The sequence below is a fragment of the Pieris brassicae genome, chromosome 4, assembly GCF_905147105.1.
Source record: "Pieris brassicae chromosome 4, ilPieBrab1.1, whole genome shotgun sequence".
Lineage (NCBI taxonomy): Eukaryota > Metazoa > Arthropoda > Insecta > Lepidoptera > Pieridae > Pieris > Pieris brassicae.
In genome coordinates this window covers 3609879-3625251 of record NC_059668.1, presented here as the reverse complement: position 1 = coordinate 3625251, position 15373 = coordinate 3609879, and the positions used below count along the sequence as shown (strand labels likewise).

General features: G+C 34.0%; 1 protein-coding gene across 1 annotated transcript in view; it reads right to left on the bottom strand.

Annotated features, from left to right (window-relative positions):
- LOC123708326 (homeotic protein ultrabithorax) overlaps positions 1-15373 on the bottom strand; it is a 97258-nt gene that overhangs the window by 20471 nt on the left and 61414 nt on the right. The window contains exon 2 of the mRNA XM_045658998.1: positions 4500-5624. Within this exon, the coding sequence (XP_045514954.1) occupies positions 5323-5624 (302 nt within the window). The 3' untranslated portion in view covers positions 4500-5322. The remainder of the gene's footprint in view (positions 1-4499; positions 5625-15373) is intronic.

The following is a 15373-nucleotide window of genomic DNA, read 5'->3' as shown; positions in this document are numbered from 1 at the left end:
CGTCTTACAGTTTTGATTTCCAATGCTGTTGTACATTATGGTAAAGTTGTCTGCTACGCGCATATTTAAAATTCAACACAAGATATTTGAAGTCTCAGAAGCGATCTGTCAACCGGATTTGGTAGCCAAAATGCTTATCGGTGGCAACAATTTTTTGTAACTACGTATATTTTAAGAGCCATTAGCCATCTTTTTATAGGGACACTTTATCGCACTTTTTTGAAGTTTCATATATAAATCTTTTGCTATATAAATCTTGGAACATACCTAATGAAGTAACAAGACTAATTTATATCCTTTCAAAGTCCGCAGATTTATCGCTGTGACGAGATAAAGGACAGACAGTCTGTCCATATAATCTTGCTTATTCTGGTTTAAATATCAATTTACTGGTTTTGAAGGGATAAGTGGCTGAAAATTAATTCAGTTGCAAAACCGCGAATGTTTTTCGCTAAATCAGTTTAAGAAGCCCGTTTTAAAATACTAAATAATATGGAATATGTATTTATTAGGTAACTTCGAGAATAGTTTTGTACCGGATAATGCTTGCCTTTCAAATTGATTTAGTAAATAGTACCTACATATTTAACTATTAAATATTAGGGAGATCATTGCTACTGAATTATATTGTACTAGTGGTATTCTACAATAGAATACAATGATTCTAAACCATTCGTAGTAGCTACATACTACACGATCGTAGAACTGTTTTTGGGAAGGGAAATTAACAACTGTTTCCATCACGATATGATTTCAAGTTTAGGAAAATAGAAAGCAACAACTACGAATTATATTTTTGATAAATAAATGGTTTTAATTAAAAAATGTACTTTAAAATCATTTCATTTGTATTATTATTAATTTTTATATTATTTCTGTCCGCTAATTAAGGGCGACTATATACTTAGTAACTGTGTTCAAATAGTCCTCTATAATAGATGTCCTCCTTTATTATTAGTATAGGGTTGTGTGAAAGTGTAACTTATCAATAGCAATTGTAACTTTATTGATAGCTGCAATTATAGCAAAGTGACTATTAAGTAGGCAGTATGCGGCTGAGTTGTGATAGTGAGCTGGTTTATATACTCTAGTGTGGTCCCCAACAATTAATGGATTTTGAAATTTTATTCATCCCTTATACAATTTTTAATTACCTACATAAAAAATACTTTGAGCGACGTTCTTATCATATAACTGCTAAAATCAGTAGCTTAGTCTACATGCATCTTAACATTATGATAAAATAAATTAGCGCTACAACATTTTTTTTATCTGTGCCTCAGAGATCTGCTTCATGATCATTCATAAATATTATAGGCAAGTAGGTGATCGACTTTTTGGGTCTAAGGCACACCGATACACAACCGGGGTTTGAAACTTTGACAGGGACAGGGATAAAAGTCACTCGCTGAAGCCACTAGAGCACAGCTGTTGCTGCTAAGATATACATTTAAAAATTCCTTGCAAGGACCGTTTTGAGACTTATTAAAAAATAATACTAGGTACTGCAATTATAATCAGTAGGTATTTATAAAAAAAATATTACTAATTAACGTATTAAATCTTCAATTGTAGCTAATAGGTTTCAACAAACGTTTTTAAGTTCATATAAAACTCCAAAATACATACACGTAACAATTAAATTTATTCAAGCAACTCTATGTATAGAGGCATTATACAGAAGCAGGCTCGTGCGCGGGTACAGTTAATTAAATAAATTGTTATCGATGAAAGCCTCAATTCGTCCGCGTACAAAAGTTCAATGACCACAAACACACCACAATTTTGTATTAACTAGGACATTTTGCTATTCAAAGATATAGCTACCATCTGATAGGTTTCCAGTTTTGAAAGACGTTGTTAAATGATATCCTGGGTTTATCAAATTTATGGGCATCGTACGTACAGTCGAGTCGTGTGCGGTGGGGCAGGCCGGGTGACGCGATAGTATCACTGCACGAATGTACTTGAACAAGTACCCACAAGGGCTGGATTTTCTACTTGTTTTTTGAAGTATTATTTATTCTCTATATACAGTAAATAAGATTTATGTGTGCTATTTTTATGTATGTTTTTTCGTGCGTATTCTTCCAAATACGCTTAGAATGAGTTTAATTAATATGTTATATAATATCAATAATTATATTTCAATATACTGCGGATTTATTGTGACTAATATAGTTTTAGGTATATAAAAATAAAGAGACTTAATTAATAATAATAATTAAAATAATACATATATACTTTCTACTAAATGTTCAAATACATTTTTATTGGCGCATCCCATGCTATATACCTCTTTTAATAAAATAGAAAAACATATTTTGATTTATTAATGACAAATTGCGGTCAAATAAACTGTATACTTAGTAATTGAGTGCAAATACACCAAGATATTGTCTAGATCGTGTGTGAACAAAGTGTAGTTAGTAAGATAAGATTACTTGCGATAAGGAAAACTATCCATTAGTTAACTAAGGCTTGTAAGGATGACCTTTAACTATGATCCCTATCTTCTATTGCCTATCTGCTAATTAATTGAACATTTTAGCTACACAATCTTACATTATATATATTTATGCTACTACTATTTGGATATTGTTTTAAGTTAAAAAATTAGTTACCTAATTACAGACATATATAAGGATAATTATGTATTGATACTTAAATTTATATTACTTTTTATGCACATCCCATCTGCCTCATGCTTATAGGTATATGACTCTCGCACGCGTTGACGGTATTTAAGGTTTGGTATTCTAAAGAACGACTTTTATAATATGGAGATGAGTGAGTGCTTCGTATCTAATCTGATTCACAAGTTCTAAATACGGTTCGTCAAAATATTAAATCTATATATGAGAATTTACGAACTTCATTAATTTGACCGTTTTCGCACGCCAGAAATAACTTTCCGTTAAATTCTCAAAAGTGAACGAGTAAAAAACGCCATCGCTAAATAACTGATGGCTCGCGTCTGGTGACCACATAAGAAAGATCACATCTCGACTCAGCTGCCTCGGGTATATAATGATATATGCATCGGTACATACGAACAGGTTCCGGGAGCCTTATAAAATTGCAATATAACCGCCGCTGAATATCGATTAATAAAAAGCCTTCGTATATGATTAATCGATTATGCATTATTCAAGTTTTCGACTAATTAACTCACGAATTTCATGAACTCATGTTCTAAAGTTCAGTTTTATAACGTAAGTCTTTGCGCTTTTGAGTAAAACGTAACTTTAATTTCGACTTTTTGGGTCTAAGGCGAGCTGTCTCCTCACGATGTTTTCCTTCACCGTTCGAGCGAATAAAAATCCATTGATGCATAGACGGAATCGAACCTACGACCTCATGGATTATAGTTGCACGCTGAAGGTACTATGCCAACACAACTCTTTACCATTATTATAAGGATTTTTTGACAAAAAACAATACATAAGCTCGGCTAAAATTTAGTATAATTTTGATGTGGTTTTATTAATTGAGTCGTTTGAATATTAATGTTGCGTCGTTTTAATGTGGCCAATAATATTTCTTATCGGACCAAATAATTATCAGTTATCGTTGAATTGATTTAGGTCGAGGACCGAAAAATGGCTTCCATATATGTATGGTTAGCACAATCAAGTGAACGTAGTACATTTTCGCTATTCATTCTTAAATTTCCTTACATTCTTTGATTTGAATTGTTATAAGACTGTGCAAAGCAGCTTTGGAGTCTTTATATAGTAGTAGTAGTGGTACAGAAAAGTAAATTCTTGAACGCAATCGCAATATATGTAGAAGGCATTAGTAGCCACGTCGTATTTTTAATTGAAGCCCTAATTTAATGACTTAACACGTCCTACGTATCGGCTATTTGACATTTCTCAACATCAATAATGTGACCAAACATGAAGCAAGGTATCTCTGTGGACCTGTTTTACTAACCGTACGCCCAGCTCGACTCAAAGAATCCACTTTTTAGTGTCCGTTTGATGTTTCTTACCGTATTGGGAATGCGAGATGGAACTGACCATAGTAAATTTAATTAATAGACGTTCGTATATATACTCGTGATGAAGCCATTACAAACTTTACCAAATAAAATACTTCAAAGTATTTGTATTCAAATTAACACTCCCATTGTCTAGCTCTGTTTAAGGCAAGCGCTATAATTAAAATTTTTGGTATCGATTAACGAGGACGACGCAATGAAAATAATCTTAATGAATTTTTCTTTAATGATTAACTGCTTACAGATATTTATTAATTAATGTTTAATTTGCAGTGCATGCGTCGTTCACGTTTCGACTATAAAGAGACGGTCGGAAAAGATCAAAGGGCTCTCGAAACTGGCTTAGTAAATTAAAACATTGCAAAGCAGCTATCCATAGATGTCTCGCTCGGGCGATTTCAAAAATGGCGTCGCGGTTGGCCCTGTGACGAGTAACTTTTTCGCAACCGTCTCCACTCGATAAATAATGCCGCGGTCTTTGACAAAAACTCACCTAGTCCTGTTCGGTGGCCGGCGGCACCCTCCCGCCCTCTCCACTCGCCCTTCACTGCCTCTCTTTGCCCGCACTCCATCCGAAGCCTTTTTCTGCCCTTTCCGAGGCGCCGGCGCATTCAACATCATCACTTTCACGACTATAACCCTAACTATTTACACGGCTATGCGCTAAAATAATACCTACTTATATTTATGGCAATTTGTTTAACTTCACCAACTATTACAACTGCAGGAACACGATCACGTTACACTATTCTTATGCGAGAGTATTGAGGGGTGATGGCGCGGTTAGACTGTTTGCACACGACTCTGGTACGAAACGATAATCTAACTTAATATGACTCTTACTTAGCTTTAAGGGTACGAGACCGGGTCTCTTTGGTAGGCATATTAATTTGTACAATGTTATAGTCCATTTCACCGCCAGCGACGGCCTCTGCTCATATTCTACGATAGAGCAACACTATGATACACGGAAGAGATTTCTACAAATTGCACTGGTTTTCCAAACGCGAACATCTAAGACGATAGCGCGAATTAAAATATATGTAAATAATTCAATAAATCAACAAAAACAACCCAAAACACAAAATAATACGACCCGTTTCTATTCTAACATTAACAGTTTATTCATCGCACATACAAAAGTGAACATGTCAAATTCGAGTTAATAAATTTAAAAAATAATCACAACAACCGAACAACACTTAAATAACGAAAATAATTACAAACAATTTACAAACACAAACGGCTAGAGATTGTTTGAATTGCAGAGTGCAATCGTATCACTGTAATTATTATTGTAGGTAGTACGCGCGCACCTAATGCTCGGGATGTCCCTGAGCTGCCGCCGCGGCCGCAGCCGCAGCCGCAGCAGCCTTCTGTGCTTGCGCCTGTTTCTCTTGTTCATTTAACTCCTTTATTGCCTGTATCTCTTTCTTTAACTTCATCCTTCGATTCTGAAACCATATTTTTATCTGTCTTTCCGTGAGACAGAGTGCGTGGGCCATTTCGATACGTCTCCTTCGCGTGAGGTAGTGGTTCGTGTGGAATTCTTTCTCTAATTCTAACGTCTGATATCTTGTGTACGTCTGTCTCCCTCGTCTTCTGAGGCCATTTGCTCCTGAAACAAAAAGAAGGAAGTTGTGGTTATTGATGGAGGCGGATGTTAAGCAGAAAAAAAGGTTGATGTGTGACGTCGGTGCACCGTTTGATCGTCATTGAATGGGTTTGCTGTCGCTGTGTATTTGAAGTGACGTAACAATTGCTACTGGAGACAGCCTCATTTAGTCTTAAGTTTCAGTATTGGTGAATGGTGAAGCTTGTAAAACTGTTTCTATTTTTAAAACTCTATCCAAATAATCCTTGTAAATAACAATATAAAATATTCAATTCATATAAGTAAATAAGGTGAGATAAATCGACTGAAGAGGTGTTCATTTGTCCGTGTTTGGTAGGTATATAACAGGTTAACGTAACGAATGTTATTAAGCATCGTTGGGGCCGGTTACTGGAAACGACGCTGAATTGGTTCCCGAGAATTCGATTTGAGATAGCCGGCTACAGCTTGATGGCCGCGGGACGTGAAAATTCGTAAATAACAACGCATATAATATCAAGAAAAATAATATAGAATTTAAAAATTAGGAAAACGAGTTTAACTAGTCAAACTAATTAAGAACATCGCAATTTGTATAAAAGCAATGACGACTATTTTAAAAAGGTTATATAAACTTTCGATGAAATGAAACCTTTAAGTGCTGCATTCGGTTTTTATGAAGCCAATGTTGATAGATTAAATTTCAACGATCGAACGGAAGATAATATTCATATACGAATAAACCATATAAATAATGTGTCAAAAAACCAATCGAGATGTTAAAAGACTAAGCACTCAAGTAACACGTTGCCTTTGAAGTTGATACAAAAATAAAAGCACTTTAGAACGAGGCCGAAGAACGCTTCTCACAGTGTAAAAGGGTTGGCAAGCGATTTAATGGCTTAATTATCTCAAGTGGGAGCGGGCAGCTTAAAGACCACAGTGCATGTATGCGTTTATCTATTATATTGAAGGAGTTCAAGTCACGGGGATATATTTATTGAACTGTACTATGAAATATATAGGAATCCTAAGCATGAGAAACTTGGATGTATTTGCAATTCATTATCATCAACCTTACCTAACAGTGATTTTAGAATTTAAATCTCGATAACTCTTCATTAAGATACACATACCTACTAAAAGAAGCATTCACTCTTTTTCCGTATATGTTTTTAACATTCCTCGTAATATTATTAATTAATTTATTATTAACTGACAACTGATATTGTTTCGGATATGGAACACACCCACTACAATGCGCATGAATACTAAACTCTTATATATTAGCGGAAGTTAAATTACACGAATTAAGCAATGTCCGTTGCCTAAGAGCGTACTTTAAGTGCAGCCTTTTTAATAATTAACAAATTTATTTCAGTCGGAGGAGGTGGTGCTTAATTGAGTGACGCTAATTGCCTAAGCCGTAAAAGCCTCCGCCACGAGACGTAAATACTGAACCTTTTCTTTGTACATTGTACTAGTACCTACCTACATAATGTAACCAATTGACAATGTTCATTTATTAAGATTCCAAAAAAACTAAATAATAATATAATTTTATACACTTCATATGAAGCTGCAAAATATTCCATTTCAAGTTTTTCTGTCTTCTTCTGACTTCTGACTACGTCACAAACTAATAAATCTTCTGCAACATTGAAAATGCGTCCAATTAACAGAAAAGGCAATCGCTTTCTCAACGGATCTACAAACGCCTTTTAAACAAATAAATATGAAAGCCATAAATATATGTATGCAAATAAATATTTTTTTGTTTATACAATTAACGTCAGTGGTTTCTGTCAATTTGCGCCTTGTAAATTTAACTCAAAATCTGGCGTTCATAAAGGCAATAAACATGACACAAACGACTTCATTAAGACGTTGGGCGGGACTTTGAAAGCAAAAAAGATGTGTGCTGCCTTAATAGGTAAATAATGACATTCAAATGTTTCCGTAAGTACCAAATCAGAAAAATCTTCTGTACATCTGTATGGAGTTCCGGCGATTTAGGTTGTGCCACCCTTTTGCATTTCGTTTGTCAAGGAAATGTGCTACATATTAGTAAATAACGTAAATAAGAGTAATAATCGAACATTAGTAGGAAAAAAAGGTATAACGGAAATCATTTCTATGTTGTTGAACAAGTGTCAGTACTCGGGACCAACCCGTTTTGCAACACGTGTAGCTAACAAAAGAAACTCGCCATTCCCGCTTTCCCTCAGCTGGGCGACAAAGGATTGCGCAAGTTTATATTAGTCGTAAAGAATTTTGAACTAAGATCTATAGTCTGTAAACCGCTCGTATTTCTCAATGGTCCCGCAATTGGGGGACATTTGAAACAACTGTTGTTTGCTTCGATATTTTAATTGTTCCTAATTCATAAAACTTTCGTGATTTACACCCGCTGCGTTGAAAACTGAAGAGATTTTTTTCGTAACACGTGAAACATATTGTGGCAGGATGCGCCTATTTATTTTGTGGGTTCGTAAAGCAATAATCACGTGTAAAGAGTGAATTAAGAAATAAAGGCGTTGGTGTTTCGTATAATAGTTAGCTTAATATGCAATCATGCCTACGCTTGTAATTTTCTATCATAGAATTATGTAAATTAAACGCGCTACGAAGATTAAAGTCAATATAGACGTATATGCAAGCACTAAAGAGATATTGTAGCCTTATCCGTTATCTGGCCTTCATTATATCGATATGAATCTTGAAATAATTTGATTCGTCCATATAAAAAATTACACATGTAGTAAGGCTTTCACGTAAAAATAAATTAACGATCAATTTTCACGAAACGTGTTTTTTAAATCGACGAGGACAGAACGGGTTTTTATATCAGCCTCTTTCCCGAATTTTGCTTATTACATATTCAGAGGTAACCAGTTCACTGAGATAATAACTCTTATTGGTAAGACGAATCGAAAATTACGAAATGAACACCTTCAACGACACTGTACGAGAATCGTGGTACCTAAAGGCGTACATATAAGTAATACATGAAGTAGCTACAGGTAACGTAACGGCCTACCTGGGTGGTCCAGCCTCAGCGATCAGATGATACATAATAGCTATAAATATGTATAACATTTGTATCGGTAAAGATTCGTGTCGCGGTCTCTTTATTGATTCGTATTACATTGTAAGCAATTAAAGTCGTGCTTAATTTTTAATTGTTGTTTTTGAGATTGTGTTACTGATATATATTTAGATGATTCATGAGTTTTTGTATAGTTTAATAGAAGTAAAACTATGTTAGAAACAAATCGAGAAAAAATAATTTAAAAAGTACAGGCTGATACTGTTTATGTAATAAAAATATAAAAGTATTGTCTCTTGTTAACATAGCTTTTACACATTAAGAAAACACTTTGCAAAAGGATTGAAGCTATGTATTATTATTATAAATGTATAATTATTTACATAATTTTAAATTTAATTTTTTTTTCGACGTTTCGCGTGCTTTACCGCGTGCGTGGTCGTGACCGTGACCGTGACCGTGAAAATTTTAATAATAATACATAGCTTCAATCCATTTAAAAAGTGTTTTCTTATTAAAAATATCTTCTTTAGCAAACGGTTAATACCAATTAGCAAGAATCAAGCCAGAAACCAATAAGATTTCCATTAGATTATTTATCGTATAGAATTTTCACTGCAATGAGAAACTGAACGTGCTTACGTTTAATTTATAATAGTTACCATAATGCCGCTATCTGCACACTTCCAATCAGAGCACTAGATGTGTATCGAGAGACTGCTTGTTATCTCAAAAACACAATATGAATAATACATTAGTCACCAGCACGGAATACCTGAGTACTTAAATTGGCAAAGCTTAATTGACTCAAACTTGAAAATGAAACACTGCCAACATTTCTTACGTTCGATCGGGAACTTTTTGTCCGATATCTTCCCGCCACGGAATCAATTTAAATCGCTAATATCCCTCTATAGATGGAGTGCACGAAAAAAGGAATGAAAATTTGAAAACAATAGTGAAATTAAGTGCCTCCGAGATAAACAACTTCTTCTGTTGATGCGATCTCAGACGTTATTATGACATTAAGTTAAACGAACTATCCGTTTTTTAGCAATTACTTTATGTTCATTGAATTTTTACTGCTGAATGGTTATTTATGACAAATCTTCGTGAAGAAATTTCATAAATTTTGAAATATAAATGAAGGTAATAAAGCGAATCGCTATTCAAGTCATAAATTGAACGTTGTGGTTCTTAAGTTGTTTTTCATGATATAATTTCAAGCAGTATTTAGTTATAACGATAAAATCATTTTCTTTAATACTATAGCCGTTTTAATAAGTAGTTCTTGTATATAAAGACTTGTTAGCATAACAGCAGTTTTAGAATTGTATATGTTGAAAGGAAAACGTTTAATTACAATACTGTAGCTAAAAATTCAGTTACGATTTATGAACTGAGTTATTATAATAATTGCAGGCCATGCAACGATATTCAGAATCGATTAATAATAAAAATTATCATATTCGTTTACGGTCGCCAAAATCTCGAATTCCTTGGAAAAATTAAGTAGCACTCACAATAAATGCAAATTGCTAATTGATGGCTATAAGGCCCAGTTACGTGATTTATGTTAAGCTCGTAAAACGTACATAATGTAATATAAACACTGCCCTTTACATGGCAGTATGTTTTATTTATATCACGCACGTAATAAAGTTACGCCTTCATCGGCCGCAATTCATAACTGGAGATATTAAACTTTAAACGATATCAAACAGATCTTAGATATGTACCCTTAACAATATGTGAACCCTTTTGACATAGCTCTTCGATACTGGACCCATATTACCTCATAGATCAGGGCCGAAAGCAATAAAAATTGCCCATCCCTCTGGGATTAGGACAAACCCTGACGTATGTGGCATGTAAAATCCTGAACTTTCTGAAGGGGCCCATTTGAACTTATTTAAAAATCAATTTCGTCCTACGCCCTCGACACTAACATAACCTATAAGCATTTCCTTTCGATAAAATACGATCAATATATTCGTTACTCCAAATATATGAGGCATAAATCAATAACAGCGTACTGATACAGAATTTACGAGATCATTCAGCTTATAACACGAATAACATAATGCATGATATCTATATTCAATTCAAAATTGTAAAAGGGAGCGTGTGATTCGAATTCGCACAAATATTATTTCGAATTATTGATGCCAATAATTTAAAGCAAATCATTGGAACCACGTTAACAAGATGCAGCTGTTACACATTTTGAAAAACTCGTTAGTCCTCCAAAATAGAATATGAGGTGTCACTCCTTCCCTAATAAATCAGGGGTGATTAATGTTAGTTAGGAACGAAACTCTCCGTGTGACGGGGCTGTACCTTATTGGGTGGCGCGGACGCCATATTGCTCAGAACTTGTAGCTGTCAAACTTTGAGTTATTGCTGGTCGCCTTTCTTCCTTCGGATTAGTTTACGCCTTATCTTACATTAACGAGATAAGTACGAAAATCGCGGGCGTATCACCTACCTGAGAATTGAGTTTCTAAAAAACTCCAAGGGTCCGATTTGATTTCATGGATATGTCTGATAAATTTACGTTTTGTTCTGGAGGTGTAAAATTATAGCGCTACATTGACTCCAAAGGAATGTATTTTGATTTATATCTTGACGTTAAAGCCAAAACATTAGTATCTATTGTAAAAATCAATTTATTGGCATAATAAATGTGACCGTTGTATCGCATAAATCTGATTTAAGGTAATGTATATTTTTCGAGTTTGTTGCTATCTCTATTATTTATTCCCAGTAAAGGAAGGAAATATCTTGAAACAATAGATCCTGTATTACAGTCGAATTGAAGAGTTTAGTATACTTTGATTGCACAGCGAAGTTCTAAGTAGACGTTTTGCCTACCGCCCATTGGCATACAAATCACAATATGTCAAACTGATGTAGTCTTTAAATTGATACAATAGAGTCGGTTATTCCCAGAAGAAATTTACCTCAGTAAAGTAAAAGATGGAACCTACAATTTGCCATTTAACGTATGTAATATAAGCACATGAAGGCAAATCGTACCACTTTTATAATAGTTTGAAGATCGTTGTTTTAAGTTACCAGGATGGCTATTTAGTACCTATATAGTAATCACGTCTATTTCTAAAGGGTTAGTACAATAGGTATAAGATTAGTAGATAAACATTTTATTTCTACAAAGTTATAAATATTTCGATTTAAATAAATTTTTACAGTGTATTCACCTGATATTATGGAGTTCGCATTTAACGTTTGCCACGGCAAGTTTCGTTAGAGCAAGTTTCCCCTTTAAGTTTAGACTTGGCAAAGAAACCACAAAAGCTCAACTTAGTAAATCTCCAGATATATGAACTAGGGAATTTAATAGACAATAATTCTTTGGAGATTTTTATTCCTATTTAAATATATCTTTTGCTTGGTTATGTGTTTTTTTAATAAAAAAAGCTATTTTACATCTTAGTATTTAATATTTATATATACAATTTTATTCGTCTTGTCATCTGTTAGTAGGCAGTAAAAATGTTACCGTTGAGTGTCAAAATTTAATCCCCGACGGTTTAAATGACCTACATATATATTTACTTATAAGCCATGGATCAATTTTGTTATAATCAATATCTTGTAATCAATAGAACGTACTTCAACATATGTTTGAAAATAAATACGTAGTAGGTACATTACGGGTTCAGTATCACTAGTGTCTGAAAGTATAAGAAAACTGCATTGTATATGAAGAGAATCCTTAACAGTTTAAAATAGTACATGAGATAGTTATGCGAAAGTAAATACAGTTTGCATTATGCTTAAATGCAAGTTTGGTCGTTGAGGCAGGGATTTCGCTAGGATTTTGTCTGCGTTTGAAATAAATTAAGCAGATCTGCAGTCTGAATGCGTTGAGACATTGCAGTTTTTAGTCTAGAGTTATAGCCTAGGAACAAAGAGATATTTAAAAAAACTCTCTATTAATTCGAATTGATTAATTGTTAACAACAGCTGTGGAATACCTAACATACGCAGATGTGAATGGAATTATGACTTAAAGCTTCTCCGGGCATAATTTAAGTATGCTTTTAAATGCATATAAGACCTATATCAACTACATATAGTACTTTGATTATATACGCCGATTATCATTATTACTTATGAATTTCAGTCATATTAATAATTTAAAAAAATATTCAGAATTATCATTTTTTTAGTGCTATTCGAAACGCTAGAAATTCACGATTCACACGCGTTTATTATCCTTTTTGGCAAGATTTTACGATTTTAACAATAATCTTTATTAGAAGTTACATAGGTACGCTACAATTTATCACTAAATCCTCAGATGAATGTCTAAAACCCGTTAGGTGTAGTTTGAGTTTATTGTGTTCATTTACTAAGAGTTAATACAGAGGACTTGATTATAATGTGTAAAGATTAAAAACCCTAAAATTTATGGCAAAGCAAAGACATCGTTACATCACGCAACAACAGGCTATAAAACATCCGCCCCAAAACCTGTGTCAATAAAGATAAAGGAAAACTAATATCAAAACAGGAATAGGTACGTGATAAGAAAACATTTATTCCCTATGTTTAATGCATGATTTGTCATAATTTTCCAGCCTCCCTTGTCTGTTCGTTGTTTTGTATCTAGCCGGGAAATGGCCGTTGATGATTTATAGCTCATCTTATTTATACGAGACGAGAAAAATCGTTTAGGGGAAGCATTGTATGTCAGGTTTATTAACAGGCTGCTGCAACAGGATCACGTAATTGCACGATCTACTTGTTCATTTATTAATATTAACTCAAATTTAGGATGTGATTATTCATTTTGTACCAAATTGAGAAATATTTAAAGGAGAAATATATAAATATTCCATACTTTATTAACTATATTTTTTTAGTTTATAGCAAAATAATTCGAAATCGTATTTTAAGTACCTGTCAAAATAAATGACACAGCTTTAATGATAATTAAAAATTGGAATAACAAAGTATCAAAAAAATATTAGGTAGTTGGTAAATGCTTAAAGTAAACTGCAAAACTGGGCATCAAAAGTTGGCGATAAATAACAATATGGCGTCCGCTGCCCCGTGTTTGCTCTCGCCCACATAATCCGTTCATGCGCCTGTAAATCCATCCAACGATGTCCTGTACTACACTAAATCATCATAAGAGAATCCCTACGCACACATAGTCTTTTACATGCTCTTAATGCTTGTTATTTAAATTCCGATAAATAGTAATATGATCTCCATACAATTTTTCTAACCATACGTAAACAATAATATATCTTTTAAAAAAAACGTTCGGAAAAATTGCAGAATCATTATCAGATCGTTCCCTGTCGCATGGCACCGTGAAAAACTACTCAATATATTCCAATGGTTTTGTTCGATTTTCGCAACGCTGCCACCGTTACTGAAAAAGTTTGCATCGTAATGCAATCGCGAGGCATTAGTTTTGCAGTTTATCAGCGCGTTCTCGCCGCTTCAAAAGCTTTGAGGGATTAATACAGCAGCGCAGTGGAATAAATTGTTTACAAAATACAACCTACGCTGTCTCGTAATTATCATGCATTTTTACATTAAGAGAATTTCTGTAAAAACCGCTGACGCACAGAATCTTGTAGATTTAAAAATTAAATTTCGCATTTTCCGCGTATGATAGAACAAAAAACTCACTTTGGAGCAATTATGTGCACTTAGCTGAGCCGGAATTTCAGTACCTACATCAAAAATAAAATGAAGTTGTACATGAATAAAAAGTTGACTAAACAACGAGCGCTCATGCAATATTTGTTTGGACATCGCAATTTTTAGTTGAGGGTAGTGATCTATCGCCGCAATTTGACTTTTTGGTCGATTTATGCGCGCCACTCCGCAGAAAGCGGGTGAACAAGCGGAATTTGTTGCGGGACGGGGCTATTTTTTAGTTTTGCGACTCTTTATATCAGTCACATGTCTAGCCGGTGGATTGCGACGGTGATTGATATGTTTACGGTATTGCATCGCATGGATAACATGATGCATGCGTGCGCAACAAAGCTAAATTGTAGTATTGATTGCAGCAAACTTGCAAACTGCATGCGTGTTTGTAAACTAACTTTTACGCTAGACTTTGTATGGAAAACTTGTCATGAATAATTAAAGTTGGCAAAAAGCTCTTTCATTTACCTAGAAATAATCAAATTTATTTTAATATCATCCAATATTCTCATCTTTATCGTCACGAAAAGGGTATGTTTGAGTTACAAATAAGCAGTTTATATCTAGAATGTTCTACATAAAGCCCTCATAAAAAGACCAGAATATACACGTTTTACTAGAACTAGTCACATTTACATACGAGTTTCGTAACAATAGCTTCTGTGATCAGTTAAGTTTGTTAGTCCTACGTCAGTAGTGGACATGTAGATGAGGCGATAGTGGGCCGCCAGCGTCGCAATACTAAGCCGTTTTGTTAAAGGAAATTGTGAAATATATTCAACGAGGTCTACGTATATGTACTACTGTAGACATAAACATTAAATTAGTTTTGTAAAGTATTTGTAAAGGCTACGAAGTGAACATATAGTGTCAATACAAAATAGTAACGTCTAAGTTTAAGAAGAAAATCATCGCATACAAACGGAGAAACAAACCGTTAACCAAAGGTCCACATTAGAATCTAAATAACATAAAACAGTTATGAATACACAGAAATTTCGTTAATATCAGACCCATTAAGAAGGTT